Genomic DNA, 25,457 nt, shown 5'->3' with positions numbered 1-25,457 from the left:
AGCCTCCTCTCCCCTGCCAGCACAGCAAGGTCTGCTCCAGGCCCCAGCCTCTGCACAGCTGCACTCTGGGCTAGGACTCAGCAGCTACTGCAACAGGGATAAGATCTGCACCAGACTTCAAACAGGGGCTGAAAGGTCACCCCAGCACCCTTCCACAGGCAGGGAGAGCCACCCATGCTGAAGACGTGGCCCAGGTCTGGGCAAGTGGCTGCAGAAACGACAGTGTCAGCAGCAGCCAGCAGAGCGGAGCCTGGGGCTCCTCCACGGAGCACACGGCAGCACCTCCAGGCTTCTGGCAGCTCCCAGCCAGGGGAAATTCACTTCCCCCTGCAGAGCAATTGCATTCACAAGCACCAAGGGGGAAGGTCATTTCCCTCCAGACTGGCACAGCAGCCTCTCTGCCTGCCCTCCAGGCCAGTGCAGGAGCTAGAGCTGACCCAGGCAAGTATAAGGGCTGAGGGGGGATGCTCAGCAGCCAGATAGCCAATCAAGCATCTCATGGGTCACGTTTAGGCAATGAGATTGGAAAGCACAGGGAGAAAAGGCAGCAGGCCTCAGGAGTCCAACCTGGCTAACAGTCAGTCCAGAGTTACATGTGGCCACCACAAAGCAACGCCAGAGGGACTCATTAGCCATGATGGAGGGAAATGACAGCAGTTTCTTCTCCACGAAATACAGAGACCTTCTCTGGGGTACAGGTGCAGAACATTTGCTGCTCACAAGGAAACAGTGTGAGGAAACCAGAAACAGCAAGGGCAACAGCACAAGCTTCACTCAGAGACTTCTCCAGCCCCTTCCAGTCTGACCCTGGTGGCTGCAGGCCCTCCAAGAGGCTGAGGGAGCTTGCTCTGCTGACCAGGAGGCCCTGGGCAGGTGGTTTCCAGAGAGGAGGGCACAGCCAGGGCTTATGCCCACACCAGGAATGGTGCTGGGGCCTGCGAAGGTTGCTGTGTCCATACTGCCATAGCTGCCCCATGACCAGGGTTAAAGCAAGCTCGCGAGCATCTGTGTGTGCCTGAAGATAGCTTCCACCACTGCACCCACCTCCCTCCAACACAATACTGAGGGACAGGGTCCCGCTAAAAGTCTGCATGGGGCAGGCACAAGCGCTGCAGTCACCTCCTCTCCCCTGAGAGGAGGGGCAGGCTCCAGGGGACAGTCACTTTTGTTTTTCATCACAGGCAGCCCTGGTGCTGCCAGCCCATCCATTCCACACACCCAGAGCACTCCCCCAGTCAAAAACCCAGCTACAGCTGGGCACAGGGTGCTGCTCCCCCTGTGCCACCTCGGTTCTTCCATGTGGTATCAGTGGTAAGAGAACAGCAGCAAGCCAGGCAGCACCGCCCAAGCCCATCCTGGCAGACAAGTGCTGCAGCCTTCCTGACAGTGAGGCACAAACCAGCCCCCGCATGGGGCAGTGGTATTCCTTCAGCCAGCACTACGTTCAGGACCACAGAGATCTCTGAAGAAAATCCCAGATGGATGAAGTGGTGCTCAGGCAGGCCAAATCCTTGTTTCACTACAGAAAGCTGAGGCCACGCGCTGAACTGGTAGAGCAAGATGCACTTGCTTTCACTGGGAAACCAGCATGGTGGCAGTTCAATATCCAAGTCCCTGCAGGCGACCCCTGTACCATGCAAACTGTGAATGTCCACCCTAATTTCGTCTTGGGAAAAGTCTCTCTGACACCAGGGAAGAGGGCTCCCATCAGACACCTTGCTGCTGCTCAGCGCAGAGAAGGTCCCTTTTTGGGAAGGGGCTAGGTATAGGCTTCTCCCCCTCTGCTTCCTGCCCCTTCCTCACTCTAAGACCTGCCTGCAGGGCAGCATGAGAGGGGGGTGCCCCACGAGGGCTGGCTCTGTGTTCACTGCTCCTGGAGGCGAGGAGGGCTAGAGGCCTGTGAGGTCAACGATGGCTTTAATAAAGATGGCATCATCACGGACATAGGAGTTCTTCGCTTCCATCATGGAGACGGGGCAGAACAGTGGGCACCCACTGGCAATGTTCATTTCCGTGATGGGTCGCTGGAAGGAGGAGGATGTCACATCAGGTCGGAAAGCATCAATGATGTGCTCCCGGTTGTTCTGATCCAAGAGCATCAGAGTTACCTGTGGAGAAATGTGACAAGACACAAGAGCAGCTGAATAAAAAGGACAGTGAAACCCAGCCCAGTGATTTGCTCACATTAAACCTGTTAAACATTCACGTACAGATGCAACCATAAGCCACATTACACATCTACAAATCTGAAAAATGCCTGGAACTAGGGTCAGCACAGAATGTCACCTCTGACATTCTGCAGAAATGCTCCCCACATCCTGCCTTGTCACTGGAAACTTCTGTGTGGTAGCACAGGGCTGTCACTGACTGTGAAAGCCTAAAACTGGATGCCATGAAGCTTGCTACCAATACTCAACACAGCTATTTCATTAGGTTCCATAGTGTTCCCATCCCACTCAGGAAGAAGGTGGCCCTCTTTGTATCAGTAAGCCCTGGCTCAGCCTTCAAGCATTTTGCAAAACCTGCAGGTCTAGGAACTGAGATCTGAACTTTTGATGCTGAGCAAGCATCAAAAGCACCAGCAGCAGCCACAGAACAGAGTCCAGAGATGACAATCTTCCCCAGTCCCGTATTAGTGCAGAGGCTCCGCTTGCCCTCCAGACATTGCTGTTCTCCTGCCACAGCCTTTGCTGTTTCACACGTCCTGCCCCGTAGCACACATGGTGCTTTCAGCACAACAGGGGAATCCCCAGGGTGGCTGATGCCAGTAGGCTGGACGGCTGGTGCCTCACAGCTCAGGAGGGCTCAGAGCTTCCGAGTGGCACATCGCTAGGCGTGGCAGGCTTCATCCCAAGCCTACCTTCTGGTTGAAAGGCCAGCGAAGAAGAGCATCATTGGGTCCTTTCATCACCACAAAGAACAGGGACAGATGGGTCCCACGCCCGGTGCCATCCCCGTTCAGGTAAACGCGCAGACACATCTTGTAGCCATACTTGCTTGTGTAGAAAGCTGTTGCAAAACAGACACAGTGAGGGTGAGAACCAGCAAAGCCTATCACCAGCAGTTTCCTCTGAACTTTGAGGACTCTACGGTTTGGATCCTAGAAGAAACCAGGCTGGGATCTTAAAACAAAATGGATATGTTCCAGAAAGCTACCACAGACAGACAATGGTCAGATGTGATTGTAGACTGCCTTGGAAACAGCTAAGGCCAAGGCTCCCACAAGCCCCTAAACCCAGATGAGAAGCACAGTGCTGCAGCATGGATCGCAGAAGCTGCCCATAGAACAGTCTCTCCTTGCCCTCCTGCACTCCGAGGACACCTGAGGTTCCCTGGACATAGGTAGAGATGGAGCTCTGCCAGGTCCCTGTGCGATCCCCCCACACCCCACCACAGACCAACCCGTTGTGCTGCACGCAGACAGCAAATGCCTTACAGTGACAGCTCACCACAGCAGCCTTGACAGGTAAGAGTAAAAAAAACGCAGAACACCTGAGCCAGGGCAGAGCATGCGTGGTTCTCACTGCACCCTCTTCGTAGCTAACTGCCCCTGACCAGAGCAGAGGCTCACCAAGCAAGCGGTGCTCCCAGATACTGGTCTCTTACTTTCAAACAATTCTACCAATGCCCACGGTACCCTCCTGACTTCATGCAGGGCCTCAGAAGTGGGTACTGCCGCCAGCTGCCCCCTCGTAGCAACACAGGCCTGGGGCAGCTCAGCAGCACTCCAAGGTGACTGCCGCTGGCACTTTGCATGTGACTTGGTGCATGTTTCTGAACGGGCTCACTGGCAATGGTAGAGAGGCCGTGAACTTCCACGGGCCAGGCATAGAGGAGCAGAAAATCAGGACTTTGTCATGTGTGTCTGTACTGACGCCCCCAGCCTGCTTCCTCCGGGCAGCCCTCTCTCTACCTGCTTCCCCTGAAAGTGAGGGGCATTGGGGCAGATGCCATCTTCTGCTAGTCAAAGCAGCTCATCCTTACAGCCCACCCATCAGCCTGGGGCTTCTCAGCACTCCTGTGACCCTGTCAGTGTGCAGACAGGCAGGGGGCTGGGGGAAGGACACCAGCGGGAGCACGCGCACACACCAGGCCAGTGGACCAAAAGCAGCAGCAGGGACAGGATGCCCTGCTTCCCACCATCTCGGAGCAAAGGCAACGCACGTCAGAGGCAAAGGAGGATCCCAGCGAGCTGCCTGCTCCTGGCAGCCAGCAGCTGCCAAGCAGGAACTTCACCAGGGGCTGCCCTGGATCCACCCTTACTGGGTGGATTTGCCTTTTGAACTCTCACAGTCTGGGCCTTTGCAAAATCCTGCAGCAATTGTTTTCTCCTGCCAATGCAATTGAGAGTGGTAACTGTACTTTCTTCTATTTGTTTTAAAACAGATCTCACGTGGTATCTCCTTGGTTTTATGTTTTAATACAAAAGCAACAATCATCCTCATTTCACTTTTTCATCCCATTCATAGCTTTCTCCTCCCAGCTGTCTCTTTCCCAGGCTGATAATTACTAGACTATTATTTCACTCTGTAAGAGGAAAAAAACACCTCCACAAGTTTTTGGGTTTTGTTTAATAAAAAAAAGCAAAAAACAACCAAGAAACGTGTTTGTTTCTCAGCCTAGTTTTCTCAGGTAAAGCAGCACAGGGAATGAAAATCTCTCATCTAAGCGCCACAATCGAATACAGAAGGAAACAAGGCCTTGTACTTTGCTCTTGCAAGAAAGAATGCCTCTTCCATAAACATCCTTGTGTGTTTGGCAGAGGCAACCTTTACCTTCTAGTCTCTCCAGCCACGTACAGTACTTTCACTAGCAGACTATCAACCAGCACCACAAAACAGTCTGGTGGACCAAAAGGTATTGTTTTTCCTTTGATTAAGTGCTTTACAAAAAGAGCCGAGACTGGCATCTGCCTGCTTTCACTTCCCTGGTGATTTACTGGGCAGCACTACACCACAGCAGGATGGGAACCAGGCTGCACACAGTGCCAAGGAGGAGGTCACAGGAAACATGAGATGCAGCTCCGGGAGGAGCTCAGCGTTCAGTGCACCATCGAGCAAACATCTGGACAGAAGAAATATGCATTCAAAGAGGTCTCACCCCCCTCTCCCTCCTCCACAGATCCTCCAGTCCACTCCTGCCCTCCAGCCAACTCCTGCTTACAGCCCTCCACCAGCTGACTTGTTTTTTCACCCTAGGAAAGAATCTCTGTCCCCCAGCGACAACACCAGGTTGTATCAGCTCATGGAGGGTGCAGGAAGCCCCAGCACAGTGAGCAGTGGAAGCTGGTGGCCAGAGGCCAAAAGGACGAGCTGTCAGCTCGGTCCAGACTCTGCCTCAAAACTGCAGCCTCAGGAGATGCTGAGGTCAAGAAGCTCTTGAGCACCATGCAGGAAACAGGATGCAAGATTTAAGGCCCTATCTCTAAGCCAAACAAAACAGATTTGAACCTGATTTATACATGCTAACAAGGAAGGAAGTGCTGCCTTTCTAGAACAGAGAACAGGGGTTTTCCACAGCTGTCACTGACTTTTAAAAGGAAATGCTAATTGCATGCACACAGTTTCAGTAGCAGTTTAGCTTAGTTCCCCTGAAAAGGGGGAATCCTTTTCTCCTTCAGTTTTTCATGAAAAATGACCTATACAGCCTTCATCCAGAAAAGATTTTTAAAATAGCTTTAAAAATGCAATTGTTTTTATGTCCTGGTCCAGCAACAACCTGATTTGTCATTATACCAGGAAGCAGGTACAGCATACATGCTCTTGGCTCACGTGCAAGTGGACGTTTTGAAAAAGTTCTTCAACATGCTTAGATCTAAGCGATTCCCACTCAGGGAAACACAAACTCACCCCCTCAGCTGTTTCTTTGTGAGGCAAGCACCCCACCAAGCAATGGACTGTGTGCAGAGATGGTTTCATCTCACAGCTACAATCCTGAGAAATGCTTTCATAAGCAAACAAGCTAGAAAACAACAAATTCTTTAATGAGATTTTTCTTTTTTTAAAAAAAAACAGAAGCAACAAGGCTGGGCAAGTTCCACAAGGAGAGTCCCCTCCTGGAATAGATGCTCAAGCACTTCCCTGTGTATGGGATGGGCTTTATTTAGATACTGTCTTTTGCAACTTCATGCTTTGTGCTCTAAAACGTATTTCTTCCCTCACTTAACTAGTTTATTACTGGTTTTACTGTCTCTGGGTATTTTCACTGTAACTGAAGAATCATGCAGAACTATTTTGGAACTATGATGTTTACACTTTCCATTATGAGAAATTAAAAAGGTCTTCTGTGATAAACACAGCACTTATTTAGCCCATTGCTTTTAAAATAGAAATAAAAAAATAAGTGATTCAGATTCCCCTGGGAAAGAGGAAGAGAACAGAATTACATCTGAATGGCTAAGTATGTCACTTGCAAAGGTCACCATTACAAATCCCACACCCAGCTGAGGCACAAAAGGCTTTTGCTATTTTTCAGGCAATAACCTGGAGAGAAGATCGCAGGAGAGCGGCCTGTTATCGCCTCCTGGCGCTTCCTGGCAAAGTCTGTTATCTTCCAGATGAAAACACCATCGTAGGTGGAAGCTTCCATGCTGCGGATCTTTTCCTCCATCTCAGCCATGGCCAGATCTTTGAGCCCAATGCTCCTTTCCAGCTGCCGAACCTGCTCGGTGGGACACATGGTGCAGCCTGGTTAGACACACGTTCTGCTGTGAGACCTAAGAAAGCCAGCAGCCACCAGAATCCCCTTCAGGTCTGATCTTTAGTGACAGACATTCTCCAGAAGCGACAAAGGGCCACAGGCGGGAGAAGATTAATACCATAAGCCAATTCACCAGATGTTCCTTTTGTGTCCTGCCATTCTGAAGACCACACATTAATGCAACTCTGTGTCTGAACTGGAAACTTTCTTGCAGTGAATGGAAAAATCCTCTCAATGAGCAGTTCCAGTATATTACGACCCAAAAGGTGAGGATTGGGGGAAAAAACAAGACATCTTTGTGACAAAACTAGACTGAGAAACAGAAGAACCTACACAGAGCCAAGAAGGTCTCACCATAGTTAATTGCTGCTAGGTAGCAGGGTTACATCTATATTGGCAGATCTCATGCTGAGAAAGCAAAGATTAGCTATGAACTGCAAAATTCCCAGTCACCAAAACACAAGGGCAGCATGCAGCTGGGACAGTACTGGAGCACAGCGGCCATGGCAGCTTCTTCTCTCTAGACCATGCTACGTACAATGCATCAGTGATGTAGCATTGATGACTAGGCTCCTTATGAAAGGTCTGGAAAGTGGTAAAGCCCACAAATTCCACGAGATTCAGTGAAATGCTGGGTACTTTGTCTCTCATTGGAAAACCTAAGAACATCTCAGTGTGTGCATCATTTCATTACTAAGAGAGACCTGAATACTTTCTGCATGTCAGTTTGATTCCCATATTTTCCAGGAAGCTTTTGAGGGTTGGGCATGGGCACAAACAATATTTTAGTTCTATCTTCAGATTTATGGAGATTGAGGACTATATGGTGAAGTTTTGCTAACTAATAACATAGAAAGTAAACTGAAAAAGCTCTGCTCAGAGTGCTGGAAAGCCCTACCCAGTGGTTACATACCTTGTTACTCAGAGATTCAATTTTTTCCTGGTCTAATCGATGTTGCCGACTATAGGCTTCAGTTGTTAGAGACACTCTTTCCACCTCCCGGTTGAGCACGCAGACAATGTTCTCAAAGGTCATTGTTTTCTTCTCAAGGGCCTCACATCTTCCCAAGAGCTCCAGAGACTTGGAAAGCTCCATGGATTTGGAGAGCTCTGACTCTGAGCACAGAGAGTTTGCTGCCAGTAGTGGGGAGTTACTTTGTGATGAGGAAAGGACAGGAAAATGCTTCAGGTCTCCAGACCCACTCTTGAGGCTAAGCACAAAGCTCAGTAGCATGTACAGATGCTCCGCCAGACACTTGGTTTCATGTTCTGGTAGCCTTTCATTTTCCACCTACACGAAGAGAAATACATCCCATTCAACAAGCTCAAGCTATGCTGTCACCATCCACAGAAAAATATCCTCCTCGAGGCCACAACATTAGCTTTTAATTATAAAGGGGAAAAAAAAAAAAAAAAGAAAAATAGTTTAAAAAAAAATGCAGTGTTAGTTGGTGGATTTTTTTTTAAAGAAAAGCTGCAATCATATATAATGATGGATGCTTAACATTTCCTCAGCTGCAGACACTGTTGTACTTTGTCTTCCTCCATTCCTTTGCAAAAGGGCTCAAATATACTTAATGACACCAAAGGAAAAACCCTTACATAATTCCCCTGAGAATGGATTTATATTAACATCACCAGTAAGAGCTACAAAAACTAAGTCACACGGAGAAACATTGCCTTGTTCAAGTTCTAGCAGGAGAATAAGACACTGTACACCCAGTTCTAAGCTTACAGCTGTCAGTGACATGACTACCAGGAGCCTCAAAGTACTCAGTGCGTTTCTCAAGAAGGTTTCCTTCTGTGTTAAGTTCATTTTCTGGTATCCAAAGTCCAGACAGTAGATGATGTTGGACTGCATTTGCAAAGGGTTTAAAACAACATTTTGTTCAAATAGCCGAATACAAAGATCTGCAGAAGTCTGGGGTACAGTGGTCTGGAGGTTTTAACACTGGAACCAAAAAACAAGTCCCTAAGATACACATGAACAGAAACCCTTACCATCTCAGCACATCCAACAACCTTAAATCTACAAGGCACTTTACATTTGCCACAAGTCTTCACATGGTCCTGAAACTAGAAAAGAAAGAAGATAATGTCAGACAGATCTTATGTGACCCAAGTAACTCCCCTTCTGTTTCACTAAGGTCTAGGAAACTGAAAACAAAGTAAAGAACAACCAAGCCATCACTAATCACTAGCTTCCAAAGTGTATGGTTAAACCTGGACACCGCCTACCATTAGTTAGGATTGCCACTGTAATTTAAACAGAGCACTGACATCTGCAAGGAAGTTTTATTTTTCTCTAGGACTAGGAGGTCCCACCTCTCACCTACACACACTAGTAAGAAAAAGAAGATAGCACAGATACACATTATGGATGCTGAGCAACGAGCTTCATTGAAGAAGAGGAGGAATGAGGAACAACCTTATGAAATAGGTATCCATTTACATGTGTACAATTCATGTAACCCTGGTGGGGATGTGCCACAGTTTGATATTTTTACTTCCAACTAAGCATTGTAAATCTGAGAACAAAGAGCTTTCTGATGGTCCCGCCTGAGTATTTATAGCAACTACGGCAGATCTACCTCTGCAAGGGAAGGTCCTCTGCTGCATCCAGTACCCATTTGCTGGAGTACGTAGGAACGCTACACCTCAGCCACCTCACATCTGGCAGCTGTCATGAAGAACGGAGGCTGAGGCTGGATATTTCTACAGAAAAGCACCAATAATCCTGTAGCCTACAAGATGACTCCTTTGGGTTCCCACACAATGTGTGACTAATGCTAACAAGCACTGGCACACCATCATCTTGTTTTTGATATATCTCATCATTAGATATCAGTGGTGTATTCTGAACAACAGCTTCATTCCACATTTGACACCTACGTTTGCCACAACAGATATCAACTGAAGCTGTTTTTAAACCACGTTTAAAAATACTTCTAGATCCATCTGGCTTGTTTAATGAGTCAGGTTACTCAGTTATATGCTGCAGGACTAGGGCTACAATTTCTGCAGTTAACAAAAGTTTGGAAAAATATAAAAGAGGGAGTTATCATTTAAACAAAAAATAGATCACGTATGGGAATCTTACAGGCATAAGGCTACTCTTTGCTGGGCTCCAGCATCAGCCTGCAGACAAGCAGATCAGCATCTGAAGATCACAGCACAAAGTCCTTTATTACACTGGCTATTTTGAAAAACTCTTTACTCATCTTTTTGATGCTTCTATGTCCCCTGCCCTGCTACGGAGGCCTTTTGCAACTGCACTATTAAAAATGTTTGCCCACAGCAGGCAGAACAGTTTCAGATGAATGTGTTTTTTGAAGATGTTTTCCAAAACTTTGATTTTCAGACCTTTGTGCCTCGCACCAGGAGCCAGCAGCATAGAGGCCCTACTAGATACAGATTCATTTACATGATTAATTAAAAATTTTTTTTAGCTGGAGATGGCATTGCTTCCCAAGATTGCACTAGTGGTAAAGATAATCGCTTTACATATGAAAAAGCTACCCTTTAAGCCCACAAGTGTGCTTTTCCTATGGAAGTTCTGTATCTACACATAGTAAATTCAGAAGTCATAGGAAGATTATGTTAGCAGTATTAACACCGAACTACAAGTGCTGACTAGACACCTTTCCCAACACCCTACCAGTATTTTCAACTTTATGGAAGAGTTGGATTTGTACAAAATGCTGACACCTAGTTGTTCTCCCCACTCCGCTTTCCAACAGTCCAAGTTTTCCTCCGAGCCCTGAGAAGCTCTGGTGGTAGACCCCAGACGCCATCGCACAGAGCTCCCCAGCAGTCAGATACCTTCTCTCTTGGAATCTTTTTCTTCCCACAGCCTTCACACGTCAATGGAAACTTAGGGCAGACTTCATCGTGAGCCTGTAAAAGAATCAACAGGAGACTATTTGGTCCTCTAAATAAAGGCCCCAATAAGGTTACTAAGATGAATACAGCTCAACAGGCACAGTTCTGTATTACATGAGGGCTGTCCTCAACCAACTTATCTCAAATTTTGGTCATGCTGGAAAGTCTTTTTGCTGACTCATTTCTGCAATCACCAGGCTACCAGAATTTTGGGTGCTTATATAGCCTTCCAAGTCTCAGCCTCAATTTAAGAAGTTGCTATAATAATTTTGAAAGAAAAAAAAAAATCAAATTACTATTTTGATGGACAAGATAATCAACAGGAAGCTCAATTTATGGCTTTGGCAGGAAAATACACGTTCAAGCAGGTTAAGTGAAGTAAGACACTATCTCAGCAAGATAATTTGAATAATTTTTCCACTGTAGTGGTTATCAGTCAGCTGAAGTATGAACCCATAGCCTGTCATGTGCTGAGCTGAACTGTCTGATAGAATCTTCACATTTGGATCAGTTCAACAGAAAATCATTTTTCAACCAGAAAGAAAAAATAGTTCAAATCAATTTCACTTAACAGTCCCTGCACATAAGCACCCACACCTGTAGCAAGAGTTCACGACTTGTTTTGTGGCCAGAGAAGGTGAATAAATGATCATGGCAATGTGATACTCTGTCCTCTACAGATCCTAGGGTCAGCAATATCAGCTAAAATGGGACTGATGGAACATGCCTCTGCTTTCTGTATTATTTCCATACTACTTAAACCTTCTCTTTATACACCACCCAGTTGAAACACATGATACATTTTGTTTTTCTAATTAGGGAACCAGAAAGCATGTCTTGCTTTTCTATCCAAGGTTACATGAACTTTGACACATCATTATAAATGCCATTAAAATGTAGTTCAAAATTCAGATTAAAAGATAAGCATATTTAACTATACCCCTGTGGTAGTAACAGAAAAAAAAATTAAATACTTATAAACTAGTTATCTGAAACTAAGTGCTTTGAAAACTTGGTCACATTTATTCTTTATTAAAACAAGTTATTCTCGGAGGGGGAGGGACGTGGACAAGCTGTTCTGTACTGTTACCACATCAGAAACTGGAAAGTGAAACCTATTAGTGGCTCAGCTTTGGCTTGTTAGTTACTCTCTCCTTTTTATACTTTAAATGAGTAATCAGAGTCAGAAGTATCACTGCTCTGTCCCTGGAAGAGTGACTTCCCAGTCTCTGCATCTCAACTGGACGCACATGGACAGCCTGGATTAGCACCTGCAGAGGAAGCCTGAGGCAAAGCACATTCCTTCATCCCCCTTGCAGAGAGGGGTTGAACCCTTTCTTCTACCCACCTCCTGCTCTCATGTTCTAGAAGCGCCAGATAGCATCTTCCCCATGACCCACAAAATGCTGGCATGAGAACAGACGCTATGGTCTGGCTGGAGGAGACGTCACTGCAGATACAACTATTTAAGAAGGGGGTATTTAAAACTTGCCTTCTCCTGTGTAAGCTGCTATGTGTGAAATTATCACCTCCTCACAAATCAGCCTCTCCTTGCGCTCCCCTCTCCCCACCTCCCTGCTATTCTAACACACCACGTGGCATTTACCTCCCATTTTGATGCCAAGTTGCACCACGATAATAACATACCACATACATGCAAATCTGAGATGTGCACTGAGCTCACAGCCAGAGAAGGAAAGCATTAATTAAACAGCACTGCACAGCTAAACTGCACATGCAACTGGTCTATGTGTAAATTGCTTAAGGCACCCAGAAACATGTGCTCCAGCCAGCACAGATCCAAATCTCTCAACAAACATCTTCATATGAAGAGTTTAGGGCTCCTCTGGAATCCCCTACTTCTAACTCCTGTCCCTGCCCCTTCCCCACAGGTGCCAGAGGAAGGTGCCCACACAGAGAGGAGTGGATCTGCTCAAAGACACCCACCCCACCCAGCAGCTGGGGCAGGGGCTGGCACACAAGCCTGAACCGCAGCACTCCACTCCCCCAGGAATGGGGCAATCCTCCTGTTTACAGCTCTCCCAAACCCACATCCATGAGCTTTGCTGCAGCAAAGACAGGCAACTCTGACTGTTAGGCATTCGCTACAAATATTTTAGGCAGCTTTGGAAAGCCATCACTGCAAACATGCTAGGTAAGAGCAAAGTCGTTTTTTCACTGTGAACCTGCAATGAAAATCAAGTTAGATAGGGGCAGGAGAGGGGAGATGACAATAAAAGAATTAAAGCAGAGCTGAAAGACCACAGCCTGACTCAGACCATTAGGGCTATTTCTCCAGCTACATCAGCACTGACTTCACCCACCAGTTGGAAACCAAGCCTCAGACTCGCCTTCAGGTCAGGCCCCAGCATTCAACAGCAGTGGGGAAAAAAACGTGGGCAGAGTTCACAGTCTCCATGGTAACACCCCCTTCCCACTCAACTAAAACCAAAAACCTCTGGGTGATCTTGCAAACTGGACTTCCCTCCCTAGAAATAAACAGCAAGACAACCCAGTGACACTGCCGTACAACACACCAGTTACATCTCCATCAGAACAGGGGATTAGGAGCCCACCTGAGAGACTGGAAAAATCAGGTATCACCACCTTTGGAAGGAGCACGATAACGTGTGAGCATCTGCTCATGGTGCACATGCCTGCAGGTGACCATTGCAGCTGCTCGGCACAGTAACACCTACCCCTACTCCTCTCCAGAGCAGCACAAGTGGGCTGCAACAGAGACATCCAGCACTCTTCCCCTTGCCTCTGGGTCTCATACGACTATGCCTGCCTGTGTGCGTGCTGTAACTCTCGTACCTTAATATCTGGAAAGTAGAAAAGCGATTTGCAGTATTTGCAGTTGAGGTTTCTCTCGGGGCACTCCCGCTCAGAGTGGCGCTCCTTGTCATTCAGTGTGATCATTCCCTTACATGCCTGGCACTCAATCAGCAGGAACGGGCAGTTCCCCTCATGGCAGCTCTGTGACAACAAGAGCAGCACATTTCAATACAGCTGTACAGAAAAGCGCAGACACACAGAGGCAAAGAAGCTGGGTTTAGTAACAGCAGCTGACCCCTGGAGGATGTAACGATCATCTGCTAAGGAATGCCAGGATGAGCTGCTCTGCTGAGCCTGTGTAAATAAGACAAAAGGGAAAACTGCAGTTTAATCTGATTGCTGCTCTGTGTCTCAAAGCTTTGCTAAACCTGAACTACAGAGGAGGTAACTGATGAAAGTTATTATCTCTGCGTCATGGTGACAGAAAAGGATGCGCATCTACCCTTGGCTGCCCTGCTCATAAGCTGGAATATTACCACAAACCTGTTTTTATGGAGGTTTTTCACCTGTACTAGGAAATCCATCAGCATGACACAACGCTTCCCCTCTGGCTAGGAGACAAGGCAAGCAGCAGAGAGTAGCAACCAGCAGCTGCAAGATGCCTTTGCTGGAGCCTCCCTCTGAACCCCCCAGGGTTATCGGCACAGAGCAGGGTGGCCAGGGATACCGGAAACACAGAAGGACAGGCTTGGTGTAGGCTATACTACTTGGCTCTTTTGCAAAGTCTCCCACAGGTGGACATCGCTCAGTGAGAGCCAGTAGCACCCTCAGAGCATGAAAACAGCAACAAGAAGCATACGCAAAGCTGAAAGGCTTGGCAGCAGGGCGGGCGCACCTAAGAGGAAGGAAAATTAATAGGAATGCAGGGGAAAAACAGCTGTAGGGGAAGTGGCACAACAGAGCACTGCCAGAGCTTTCAACAGTCGCAAGCCCAGATGCTAGCACACGGGTCCTTTGGCATCTTAGCCTGGGCACAAGGAAAAGGGTGAGCCCACAGCTTTGTAGAGAAAACACTGAAAATGGGTCTCCAGGACCCAGTCTGTGATTCACAGTGCCGGGGAAAGGGAGCTTTCTGAGAACATCGCACCAGGAAATGCCAGACACAAACGGCTCCCTTTGCTCAGACACACTGCTGAGAGAACAAGCAAGTCCACTTGACGTCACAACTAATTAAACCTCAAAGAAACTATCAAAACCACAGATTAAGTCAACATCAGTACCACTCAGAGCTCTGAACTAGAGTTAAGCATGCACGTCAGCGAGGGAACTGGGAACCATCACAGCCTTTACTCTGCCGTCCAAAGCCTCAGCCTTCATCTGAGTTGAACACAAAAATTGGCAGAAATGATGTCATGGGTTTCGCAGAGCCTTGCTCACTTCTGGTTTCAGAATGAGGACCTCAGTTGCAGAAGAACTTTTGCTTTCAGCATTCTGTTATTTTATTAATCAGCTTTTAGGACTGATTAAACAGACGTTTGATTTAGGCTTTCTTTGAAAGAATTCAAGGCTGTATTTCTTGCACTGAAGGAGCTTGTAAAGCAATAGCAGGGTTTGAAGAAAGTTGAAGGCACAAGAAACTTCTGAAAGCAGCAGCAGGTTTTCTAACGTATCCTATGACAGACTCTGTCTTTTCCTACTTGCTTTGAACTATGCAAGTACTAGTCTCTGGGATACTCAAGGATGCTTTCTTCAAATTCTTGTGTTTTGCAATCCGCACCATCCCAGAGGAATGACTTTGGCAGGGAGATTCTAGTCTGAAATGGAGAGGCTGGGACTCAGAACAATCTAGAAAAGCCCAAGCCTGAACCTGACCTGGTGTCGGTGTGAACTGCTCCTGGGTGGAGGTGCAGACACTGCCCAGAGCATGTGCAAGGCTGTCAGTCAGAGCTGCTGCATTGCTGCACCCCTGCTGCAGGTATGGTCAGCATGGTTTTGAAACAAAAAGACTAAATCCGATTGCCAAGGAAATTACGAATTACTGCACTGGACTGTTACAAGTCTTGGTAAACTGTTGTTTGACAAATAGTGAGGTTCAAAGGAATTGGAACATGTGATCCAGAGATAACTCCAGGCTACAATTACCAGTTACAGGCTCATGAAAAGATCGTCAAGATGTTCTGTTCATATCTAACAAGGTCACTGCTTAACAGCAAACTGTCACCAGGGAGTGGATTCCAATCATGCCACCATGCTAACGATGCCAGGCACTGGCACATTCATAGCACTACTTTGAATTCACCGCCAATATGCAGTTCTGGCAGCCAAATTGCTTTTAATTAGCAGCAGGAAAGCCTGCAGCATTTGACAGCTCTGCTCTAAGTATACTAAAAACACTGACCATGCCAACCGATTTCCAGACCATGACCACACATGAGATCTCCCCCATCCTTTAAGCAGTATTTTCACCAGCATGCAAAGCTTCACCTTGATCTCTCACATCAAAACTGACAGCTCAGGCTGAAATCTCACTGGTTAAGGGCATGGTTAAGACAGGTGATATTCTGCAGGACACAGGTGGTGAGCAAAGGCAGCGCAGACACTGTTCCTCTCAACCTAGGCTGTGCCTAGCAGAGTGAAGGCACAGGCCTTGCACAGAAGGGCTGCTACAGCACAAGGCCAAGAACAGTACAGGCGCTCGCAGAAGGGGACAGATGGCTTTTGCAAACTGTAGAAGTCAAGCCCATGGTGATAGCTTGATCTCAAACCCAATCACTTTATCGAAAAAGCTGAAACTGCCTCTACCTTTTAAACAAGGGTGCAGGCATGATCATGGCTTTGGCACCTGACTGGTATCTGGAATCCGAGGAATTCCTGTCTCCAAAAGCTGTGTTCAAACTGAGGCTTCCAAGGGGCTTTATATCAAGGCTTCACTGGGACACATTACCCTTCTCAGCTTCAAAGTAAGCAAGTTACAGCTCTTTGTTTTCAAAGGGGCAGATGTTAAGCCTGTTAATTGGGTGGGCCACCACAACAAGGCTGAGCTGCTTCTCGGGGTGAGCACTGAGAGCAGACCCTCTGCTGGTGGGGCTTTCCAGTCCCCTCCCACGCGCTCTCTCGGGCACTCCCTGTGGCTTACCTCCCACCACGCAGCTTGGACGGGAAGCTGCCTAACGTCTGGGCAGCCAGCCACAGAAACTCAACTTCAGGGACTGCAAGGGAGGCCAGATTTTGTTTGTGGACCTCAGCTCCAGCTCTGGAAAGTAAAGGTGTATCGTGCCCTTTTTGCTAAAACAGGAGGTCCTTTATATCATCTTTATCTGCAAGTACTGTAGAAAATGGATCCTCCCAGGAGAAAGGGATCTGGGCCTGGAGGATACTGCTGAACAGGCTAGAGCTGGCTGCAAATGACCCTTCAAGACCATACTGTAACTTGAAGCCAAAATCTTTGAAAAAGACAAACACCATTCCTGATTTTATAAGGAACTCTGGTTACACTGGCACAGCATCACCAAGTATGCTTGCCACAACATTTAAAAAGCTGTACCTATATAGGTAACACTGCTATAAAATATTTAACGTTACATTTCTGAGGCAACTGGTCAAAGTAGTTTCAAAGATCAGCAGCTCTGTTCCAAACAACACACAAAAACCTGAAGCTGAAGTTGAAAACCACCAACAGAAGCTATTAGGGCGTTCTTAGGGACACGGCTGGAAAGAAGGGTCATAAAGCATCATGAAGGAGGAGACCCCCAGCTCAGGGTCCCCAGAAACATTTTCAGGGAAGGACAGTTTTCCCTACACAAAGCGTTCCAGGTGTCCTTCATCACCTCCCAGGAAACTGTAGGAGCACAGGAGAGGAAGGAATTCCCAGGTACCTAGTCTTCCTGATCTTGGGAAACCACGGAGCCCTGAAGGGGCTGCAGGCATGCTCTCCAACACCACGGGCTTTGGAGTACTAGCACTTAAGTTCTGAGTTTTGCATCTTCCACAGCCTTTTAGGCTTTGATTAAAGGGAACTCTTCAAAATCAAGGTGACAATTTACTCCAAGGAAAACACATTCTCCAGCTTGGGTAAGGACAGACTATCACCACGGGTGACAGTCAGACTGGATGAGCTTATGTTTTACTAGCACTCCCCCCCAGTGAATTAATATTTAACTCAGCTAAAATACAGCCACCGGGATTAAATTTAAGACTGTAGTTTTCCTCCTTACACAACTTATACAATTTAGTTTCCTTACGTCTCAAATAATTCTGTACTTTGTAAGAAATTAAGCTAAAAGCTCTGAAGTTATAAATGAGAACAACACAGCTGACCACGTAACACCCCTCTGCAGCCCTCTCCTCCCATCCCAGCCCCTCCTGCTTGGCCTGCGGGTGCTGAAGCTGCCTGTTGGGCTGACCTGCCAGACGCGATGCCCACCTCACTTGGCCAGGGCGGCAACGAGGGCTGCGCAGCCACCAGGCAGCGCGCCAGACCTGCAGGTACTGCAGGCGGGGGCGAGGACAGGGAGCCAGGGGTGGGGAAGGTGAAAATAAAAGGCATGTGAGAACTGGAGACATTTTGATAAAATGGTAGAGAGGCAACCAGAGAAAAGAAACACGCGTCAGTGCTGAGGAATGAGAGGACTTAAGGTCTCCACCTCCAACAGAGGTGTTTGCATTGTTTCCTCAAACTCCCTCTACCTGGATATCACAGGATGTTTTCTTGGTCTTAGAATGGGCTACTTTTAGTATCTGCAACCTTCCTCAGATTTTCCACCTAAATCTAAAGGCTTCTGCCCACAGCCTGCCTTCCTTTATGTACACTCAGGCAGACTTATCAGGAAACCTATACATGAAAAGAGGTTAGAGATTAAAAGGAAAAACCCCTCCAGTCCCACCACAAAATACTTTATCCAAATGCTACTAAATATTTACAACTGCATCCAGCAGTCAGAAAAATGCATTTGTAAAGCCAGACATGTTCTAAGCACGTAAATATTTTGTATGCTTTGCACAATTTTAAGCAGAAGTGCAAGTCATGTCCAAGCAGATTTCACTCTTTCAGTTTTGTATGTCCCTTTGAGACTTGAACTTTGGGAGCCTGGACAGAAAGCAAAACCGAGATTAAATAACTTATTTATTTAAAGTTGAATATATAGAACTTTTCAGCTACAGAGCATTTTTTTTCCTTGCTCGTAACTCTGATAACATTAGCAAACCAGAAGTGACAGTATTTCTTGATTTGTAAGAGAACAGCAGCCAAATAAGTCTCTCAGTACCAATACTGCACAATTTTTAAATGAGCAAACAATGATTTAGCTCTTAGGGACTTTCCATGTCCTGACGGAAATAGCACAGCAAGGGACTTTCCATAGTGGGAGCGTGAGCTGCTGCAGGACGTTACACACATTTCTGGCTACAGATGCAACTGTACAGCACGAGGCAAACTGCAAAGATGAGCTGACACCAAACCAACACAAAGCTAGTAAGTCTACCCATAAGTCATGGTTTAACATCAGTTCACATACGCTAGAGGCTCCAGGCTAAAACGTTTGTCTGACAGCTCCTTTCCCCAGTACTCCTCAGCCACAAATACCCCCACCTCCCCAGCTCCCGGCCACACGAGGACAGCCAGGCTCGGTGAAATGCCACAGCTGTTTTGCAGGCAGCTGGGAGGAGAGGTAATACCAGCCTGACCCTGCCTCCCCTCACCAGCTCCCTGCCAAGGATTAGCTTTTCCAGGGAGGGCACAAAACGATGTTTCCCTTGCTAGCACAGTCTGCACTGTGCTTAGCAGCAGGGGCAAAGACCCCCAGGACAGACCGAGCTGCACTGCCAGCATCCCAGCCCCACGCTAACGATGGCTGTAGCAGCTGAGCACAGCACCACGGAGCCACAGCCCAAGAACTCCAGAGTAGCCCAGAGTAGCATCTCTTGGAAACACTTCTCTAGTGAAACATTTCTCAGGACCTTTTGAAGATTACACAGAGAGTGAAAAACAAAGTGCAGCCTTATCAGCTCAGACTCTCTTAAACAGTTGTGCACAAGAACCCAAAGCACTACATGCATACACCCTTGCAAGAAGAGAGACTTAGCTTGTTGCCTCTTTCACTTTTCTCTTTCAAGTACTGGCTGGACCCAAGCCTGCTTTTGACCACATTAAGAACCTTTGGCATCTGATGATTTTTTTGCTGCACCCTGAAGAACTTATCTTCAAGACTTCTTTTAAATCCAGGAAAAAAAAATCGGAAGTGGTCCTCAGTCCTTTCCATCAGTCACAGCACCCTGACGTTAGCACTGCAAGCTGCTGACAAATGTCATTTGGTTTAGGCTAATGGAGATCAGCTCACTCGCTACAATGACCATTTTGAACACTGCAGCAGGCACGAGAACTGTGCATTAAAAGCACTCCTCAGTTTTCTCTGCTGTGCCAGTGTTAAGCTTTTAACCTGACATTTCTTCAGCCATATGCACACACACCATGTGCCACTTGCAGATCTAAGAAGAATGGGTTCAAAGCAGAAGCATTTAACATCCTACTACCTTTTGGACAGCACTGTAGTGTGAAAAAGTTGAAAGCTTCAGACAAGAACACAAGGAAGCACAGGTGCAGGACACCCCTCTGTTCCCAGGCTCAGCAAGCCAAGCAGAATACTCAAGCACAACCCACAGTTGTGCTATCTCTTCCTTGCAAAGGCATTGCTAAGAGAATCCAAACTGAGCTTAAACATTTTCCTCATCCACTACCAAAGCTCCACAAACAACAGGGCAACAATCTTTTTACCTCAGGCTAGTGCTGGAGGGAAAAAAACATTGATTCCTCTTATCTCAGGCTCTTCACATTCTTCCATTCCAGTATGGATGACAAAACTATCCTTCAGGAGCACCAAAACTTCACAGGTGAATAAACGTTGCTCCTAACTGCCAACACATTTTAACAATGCCATCTCCACAGCAGTGTTGACTTGTTGGAAAGCACAGAGAAGCGTGTGGTTCTCTGCAGTTGTCAGAACACAATTCTCATGTGGCACATTAGCTGTATACATGCTAAGGACCAAATAAATGCCCTGTGCCATCTGAAGAAGGCCTGAATTAAAGAGCTGATGTGCTCCCCAGGAAGAGCAGGGCAAAATAATTCCAAAGAAGAGTAGAAAGCCATTCTGTCCAATGGTCTGGTAGTCCAGAGCAACTCGGAGTGATGTGTGGCAAGACAGTGAACGATGCCCAAATTCACTGTCAAATTCTGCAGATACTACATGGCACTGTAGCAGCCAGAAGCAGCTGGCTGGAAACCGGATCACAGACAGGCCACTTTCCCCAAGCTCACAGGTTGGAAATAGGTTGTAGGTTCACATAGCACAGCAAACTTAACACTGTCATTATGTGGCACAATTTCTTGACAGCTCTTCCACCATCACTGTCAGCATCAGCAGAAAATAAAAACACCTGAGTTCCCCCTAACATTCCACATACACAGAGGACAGAAAGAACACACACACATCAAAAGCCTTCCTTTGATATTTACCTCGTATTCCTTAATAGTCCCCTTCCACGTGCAACCATCATTAATACAGACAGCAGGCAGACTTTCCACCTCCCGACGAGCTGCGTTGTCTGGGAAAGCCTGCAATGGAAAAAACAAACCAACCACAGAAATTATTGAGGGGTTGCAGTCTTGGTCCAGTCTCTTCATTCCTTATTATCAATTCTTAAAAAAAAAAAAAAAAAAAAAAAAAAACACTCCTCCCAAGCCAGTTGCCACATTACATCCTCAAAGGTGTGCTAATGGCAAACAAACCTTTATTACAGCTTTTAAGTAGGCCACTGCTATATTAACATAACCTGGATTTTAGAAGCTGCAGAGTCCCCCATATTCATCATAATTCTCACTACTTAAGAGAACATTTCCTAAGAATAAGGGAATCTCAGAATTTGTGCTTTAAACAGAAACCACAATTGGTATTAACAACATCAGTGAGTTTACTTAAAAAAGAAAAACACAAACAACAAAACATGCAATTTTACTTACTGAGCTGGTTTCCAAAACAGAAATTCCTTCTTCATATATCCCTTCCTGAATACAGCTTGCACACTTTTGAGGTCCAGAACTAGCAGATAAAAAAATAAACATGTAAAAAAATGAGGCCAATTGCTATAATAAATAATAGTAGATTCCCAGTAACTTAACAAAATGAAAGAATTTTCTTATTCTAAAGACAATACATCGAGCCTTTGCTCAAGTGTATTTTGGACACCCAATTCCAATTTTTTCTTGTCTTATGATTAACTGTTCTACTCAATTTCATTCAAAGGCAAAAGAGAGATAAAGCACAAACTTTTCTGAAAGTCAGTGTGCTTAATTTTCCTCACACGTGCCACCACCACTTTTAGGAAGTTCCTCCAGTAGCTTTGATGAAGACTGAAGGACATCAGTGATCCACCTGCACTGATCCACCAAAACTGCAAAAAACAATCCAGGAGACTCTGGAAAAGTTAACTTTGAATCAACCCCCGGAACAACAAAAGCAAGCCAGAGCTTACGCACTCCCTTAAAGAAGGGGCCTGATGCAGACTCTCAAAGATTAAACACAGCTCCTTCACTGAGACAGCCCTGAAAATAACGACTTTCATCTCTTTTTTTGCTTCTGCTTACTTTTAAGCGCTCTGTTTTTAGACTGAAGGCACAGAAGTTACCTTATGATTTTCTTCAGACAATAAGAACAGTAGCGATGTCCGCACTGAGCTTGAAATGGCCTCCTCAGAATGTTCTTGCAATCCGAACAGAGGTATTTGACCTCCAGTTTAGTTCCCAGTATCGCCCTTGAAAATCCAGGCTGGTTTAGATCCAAAGAGCCTGGTGGAGTAGAGTTTGCTGCTGCCATGTGAACAAAGAATTCCGTCTGTATATCCAGAGCCTGAAAACAAAAATGTTTTTCCCTGTTTGCTTGTACCCGCCTGACGGTGATTTCTCACGCACTCTCCCTCCAGCGCCCAGCCCGGGGGCCGGCAGCGGGCACACCGCTGGAAGCCGCGAGATCGCCCCCGCCTCGGCAGCAGCAAGGCAGCGCCCCCGGAGCGCGGAGAGGCGGCGGGGAGGCCCCGCGCCCAGCTCCCCGGGACGCGGCCCCGCCGGAGGAGCCGGGGCTCCCGGCCCCAGCGCTGCCGCCGCACCGGGAAGGGCCGGGCGGCCCGGGGGGGGGGAGTGGGGGGGAGCAGCGAGCCCAGGGAGCGCCGCGGCCCGGCGGGCGGAGCAGCGGCCCGGGGTCGCGCCGCGCGGGGCAGGGCCGGGCCGGACCCCGCCGCCCGCCTCCCCCCGGCCCAGGGCCGCCCCCCGCGGCCCGGCACTCACCGGCCCGTCCGCCCGCGCCCCGCACCGGAAGCGGCCCCGGGCCCCGCCCCGCCGGAACGGCGCCGACCCGGACCCGGACCCGCCGGCGGGGCGGGACGGGGGCCGCGGCGCGGAGCCTCGGAGCCCCGGGTTCCCGTCCCGCCGCCCGCCCACCTGCGCGCACAGCGCCGCCGCCCGCCGCTCATCCCGGCCCGCCGCAGCCGGCCGCCGCTCGGGCATCGGCAGCGAGAGGCGGCCGGGGCGGATCCTGCCGGGCTCCGAGAGCCGCCGGGGAACGCGGCGCTGAGCTCCGCGCCGGGGCGCTGCCTGCGGGGGAACGCGGCGCCGCCGAAGGCCGCGGCAGCAGACGCTCGGCTCGCGTTCCCAGCCCGCAGCCCCCGGCAGCCCGCCCACGGGGCTCGGCTCCCCGCCCCGGAGCCCCACGGGGGCAGGGAGCCGCGGGGGATTGACCCGAAGCCCCCCCCCGAGGGCTGCGCGACTCGGGGCGGTCTCGTTCTCACCACGCAGGGGAATTCACTCGGCACCGGGGAAATCCTCCTTCGTCAGCACCAGGCGGAACCGGTTCGTTGCTACCCTCTGAAGGAATGCCCAGAGGCCCAGGCGCAGCCAAGGTGTTTCTCCCAGATAGTCCTGGCTGGGAGGACAGCCCAGGACCGGAGGTTAGGGCAGCTCCCCGTGCAGCCCTACACAGCGTTGAGGGCTGAGCTGGTTACTGGTGAGTTTGGGGAGCCACCAGCTCCTCTACATTGCCCCACTGACTGGAGCAAGCACATGCCCTGCCAGTCCCTCCAGCACCTGCACATGTCTGCATGTGGCTCAGACATATGCTGAGGTGAGGTTCAAGCTGCAGGGCTGGTGGAAGCCCTCCTGGGGACTCCTGCAGAGGACTGGGGCCACGTGCTGGGCACTGAACCGCCACCTGCCCAGCTCTCTGTGGACGGCAGAGCTGCGCTGGTGGTGAGCTGCAGCCCACAGTAGAAGCCAGATAGACAAGGGCACATGCTGATCACGATGTGAGGAAGGGAGAAAACCTGGGGAGTAAGGATGAATGTTTCTGGCGAGTACGGAAAGCAGAGCCTGCTGTGCTCCCACCCACTTCACAGGGCCAAGGCTGCCCCATGCGTTCAAATGCATGCATGGATGCCACGCACCCCAACCCCAGGCAGCAGGCTGACATGAAGTTACCAACTACCCCACAACACATTGGCATCCAGCACTAGCAGGGGGCACCAGTATGCGGCTCCTCTTGTGATGTCTCAGCTGCCCCATGCCACTCCAGAAGCGTGCACAGAGGCAGGGAGATGCAGCCCCACAGCACCATCCTGGGCTGGCTGCGGTCACACATCAGCATGACCAGAAAAAGGCACAAGAGCCCTTGGAAGACATGGTATGCACGAGACAGAAGAGAGCTGGTGGGGGGGACACACCAGAGGACACCCCAGAGGGAGGGCAAAGCCTAGGAAAACTGACATTCGGCAGAAACTTCACAGCTCACCCCATCTCTGGGTGTAAGCCCTGGGTCTCACCTGGTGTAAAGTGGGAGGGCTCTGCTGAGGTCAAGGCCACGAGCTGTGTCCCCGTGCACGCGACAGCACTGGGAATTTGCACTATGCTGTTCCTCCAGGGCAAGCACCACTTTGTGCACTCACTGGCACTGCTTCGGTTCTTCTGTTGCAACGTTCCTTTTCTTGCCACAGCCGCACTTGTCTGGGAAGTGCAAGCGTAAAAAACTCCACGTTGCTAAAGTTCTTCACCGGTTTGTGTAATCCGGTGAAGAAAATCCCCTTCTCCATTTCCTGTACAAAATGTGACTCTGACAGGAGTGCTGAGGGCAGGACATGTTGAAACTGATTCCTGTAGAGAAGGAACTTATCAGCAATGACTTACCTGAGCTGCTGACCCAAGAGGGGACCCAGCCAGGACTGCTCCAAATAAACTCGCGGCTGCAATGCTCCGTTTGCCACCACGTGGCCAGAAGCAGAGCTTTGCAATAGAGAGCACACACCCACTGACATTCCCCACAGCGCTCCTCCCCGCGTCTCCTGGGCCGCAGGAGCCAAGCCTGATGCAATGAGCGAGCGGATGGAACCACCGGCAGCGAGAAGGGAAAGCCCCCGAGCACTGACAGGGCCCTGACTTCTGAGCAATGCCCAGCCCGGCCCCTGTCTGGAAATCAGCTGCTCCCGCCGGGTTCCGTGATGGCGAGAACCCCTGAAAGTACCGCCAAGGGGTTTTCAGCCGCCCCCCACCCGCACCCCGTGTTTCAGAAGCGGTGACTGACGCCGCGGGGGCTTCCCGGCCGCCCCGCACGGCTCTGCGGATGACTCAGACGGAGGGCAGGGATTTTATCACACCGGAGCCGAAACAGCACGGCGCTGCCGCACCGCCGGGGGCCCGCGGGCTCCCCCCCGCCGCCCGGGGCCCGGCCCGGCCCAGCCCAGCCCAGCCCCCGGGAGGCGCCGCTGCGGCCCGCGGGGCTCTCAGGGCCCGGCCGCCGCCGCCCCTCGGCACCCCCCGCCGCACGGGCGGAGCCCGCTTCCTCCCCCCCCTCGGGCGTGCCTATTGGCTGGTAGTGCGACTTCGGCCAATCACCCCTTGGCATCGAGTGATTGGCAGTTACAGGAGCCTCTCAGAGCGCAAAGCTGGATGCGTGCTCGCCTCCGGCTCGGGATGCGCTGGCCAATGAGATCCGCGACCGCGTTGATCGTTAGGGTTTTGTGCCTATGAGCAGCGATGACGTCACACCTGCCAGTGAAGCGCTATT

General features: G+C 49.2%; 1 protein-coding gene across 10 annotated transcripts; it reads right to left on the bottom strand.

Moving 5' to 3' along the window:
- Positions 1 to 638: 638 nt before the first annotated feature.
- On the bottom strand, positions 639 to 25,142 carry TRAF2 (TNF receptor associated factor 2). 10 transcript variants are annotated; one of them, XM_084494508.1, is made up of 14 exons: positions 24,581 to 25,142; positions 24,220 to 24,400; positions 23,194 to 23,724; positions 22,039 to 22,259; positions 21,374 to 21,452; positions 20,870 to 20,968; positions 13,399 to 13,560; positions 10,522 to 10,596; positions 8,701 to 8,775; positions 8,435 to 8,554; positions 7,613 to 7,990; positions 6,483 to 6,660; positions 2,861 to 3,009; positions 639 to 2,108 (listed from the first exon to the last, which is right to left on the bottom strand). In XM_084494508.1, the coding sequence occupies exons 4-14, from the start codon at positions 22,224 to 22,226 to the stop codon at positions 1,890 to 1,892; spliced, it is 1,722 nt and encodes a 573-aa protein (XP_084350634.1). In that variant the 5' UTR covers positions 22,227 to 22,259; positions 23,194 to 23,724; positions 24,220 to 24,400; positions 24,581 to 25,142; the 3' UTR covers positions 639 to 1,889. The 10 variants fall into 10 exon arrangements, with proteins under 10 accessions (XP_084350634.1, XP_084350632.1, XP_084350633.1 ...); XM_084494506.1 differs by lacking the exon at positions 24,581 to 25,142 and having other exon boundaries at positions 24,220 to 24,574; XM_084494507.1 differs by lacking the exon at positions 24,581 to 25,142 and having other exon boundaries at positions 23,194 to 23,327; positions 24,220 to 24,574.
- Positions 25,143 to 25,457: the final 315 nt, after the last annotated feature.

Source organism: Aythya ferina (assembly GCF_964211825.1).
Source record: "Aythya ferina genome assembly, chromosome: 20".
In the NCBI taxonomy this organism is placed as follows: Eukaryota; Metazoa; Chordata; class Aves; order Anseriformes; family Anatidae; genus Aythya; species Aythya ferina.
This window is presented reverse-complemented; position numbering and strand designations above follow the sequence as displayed.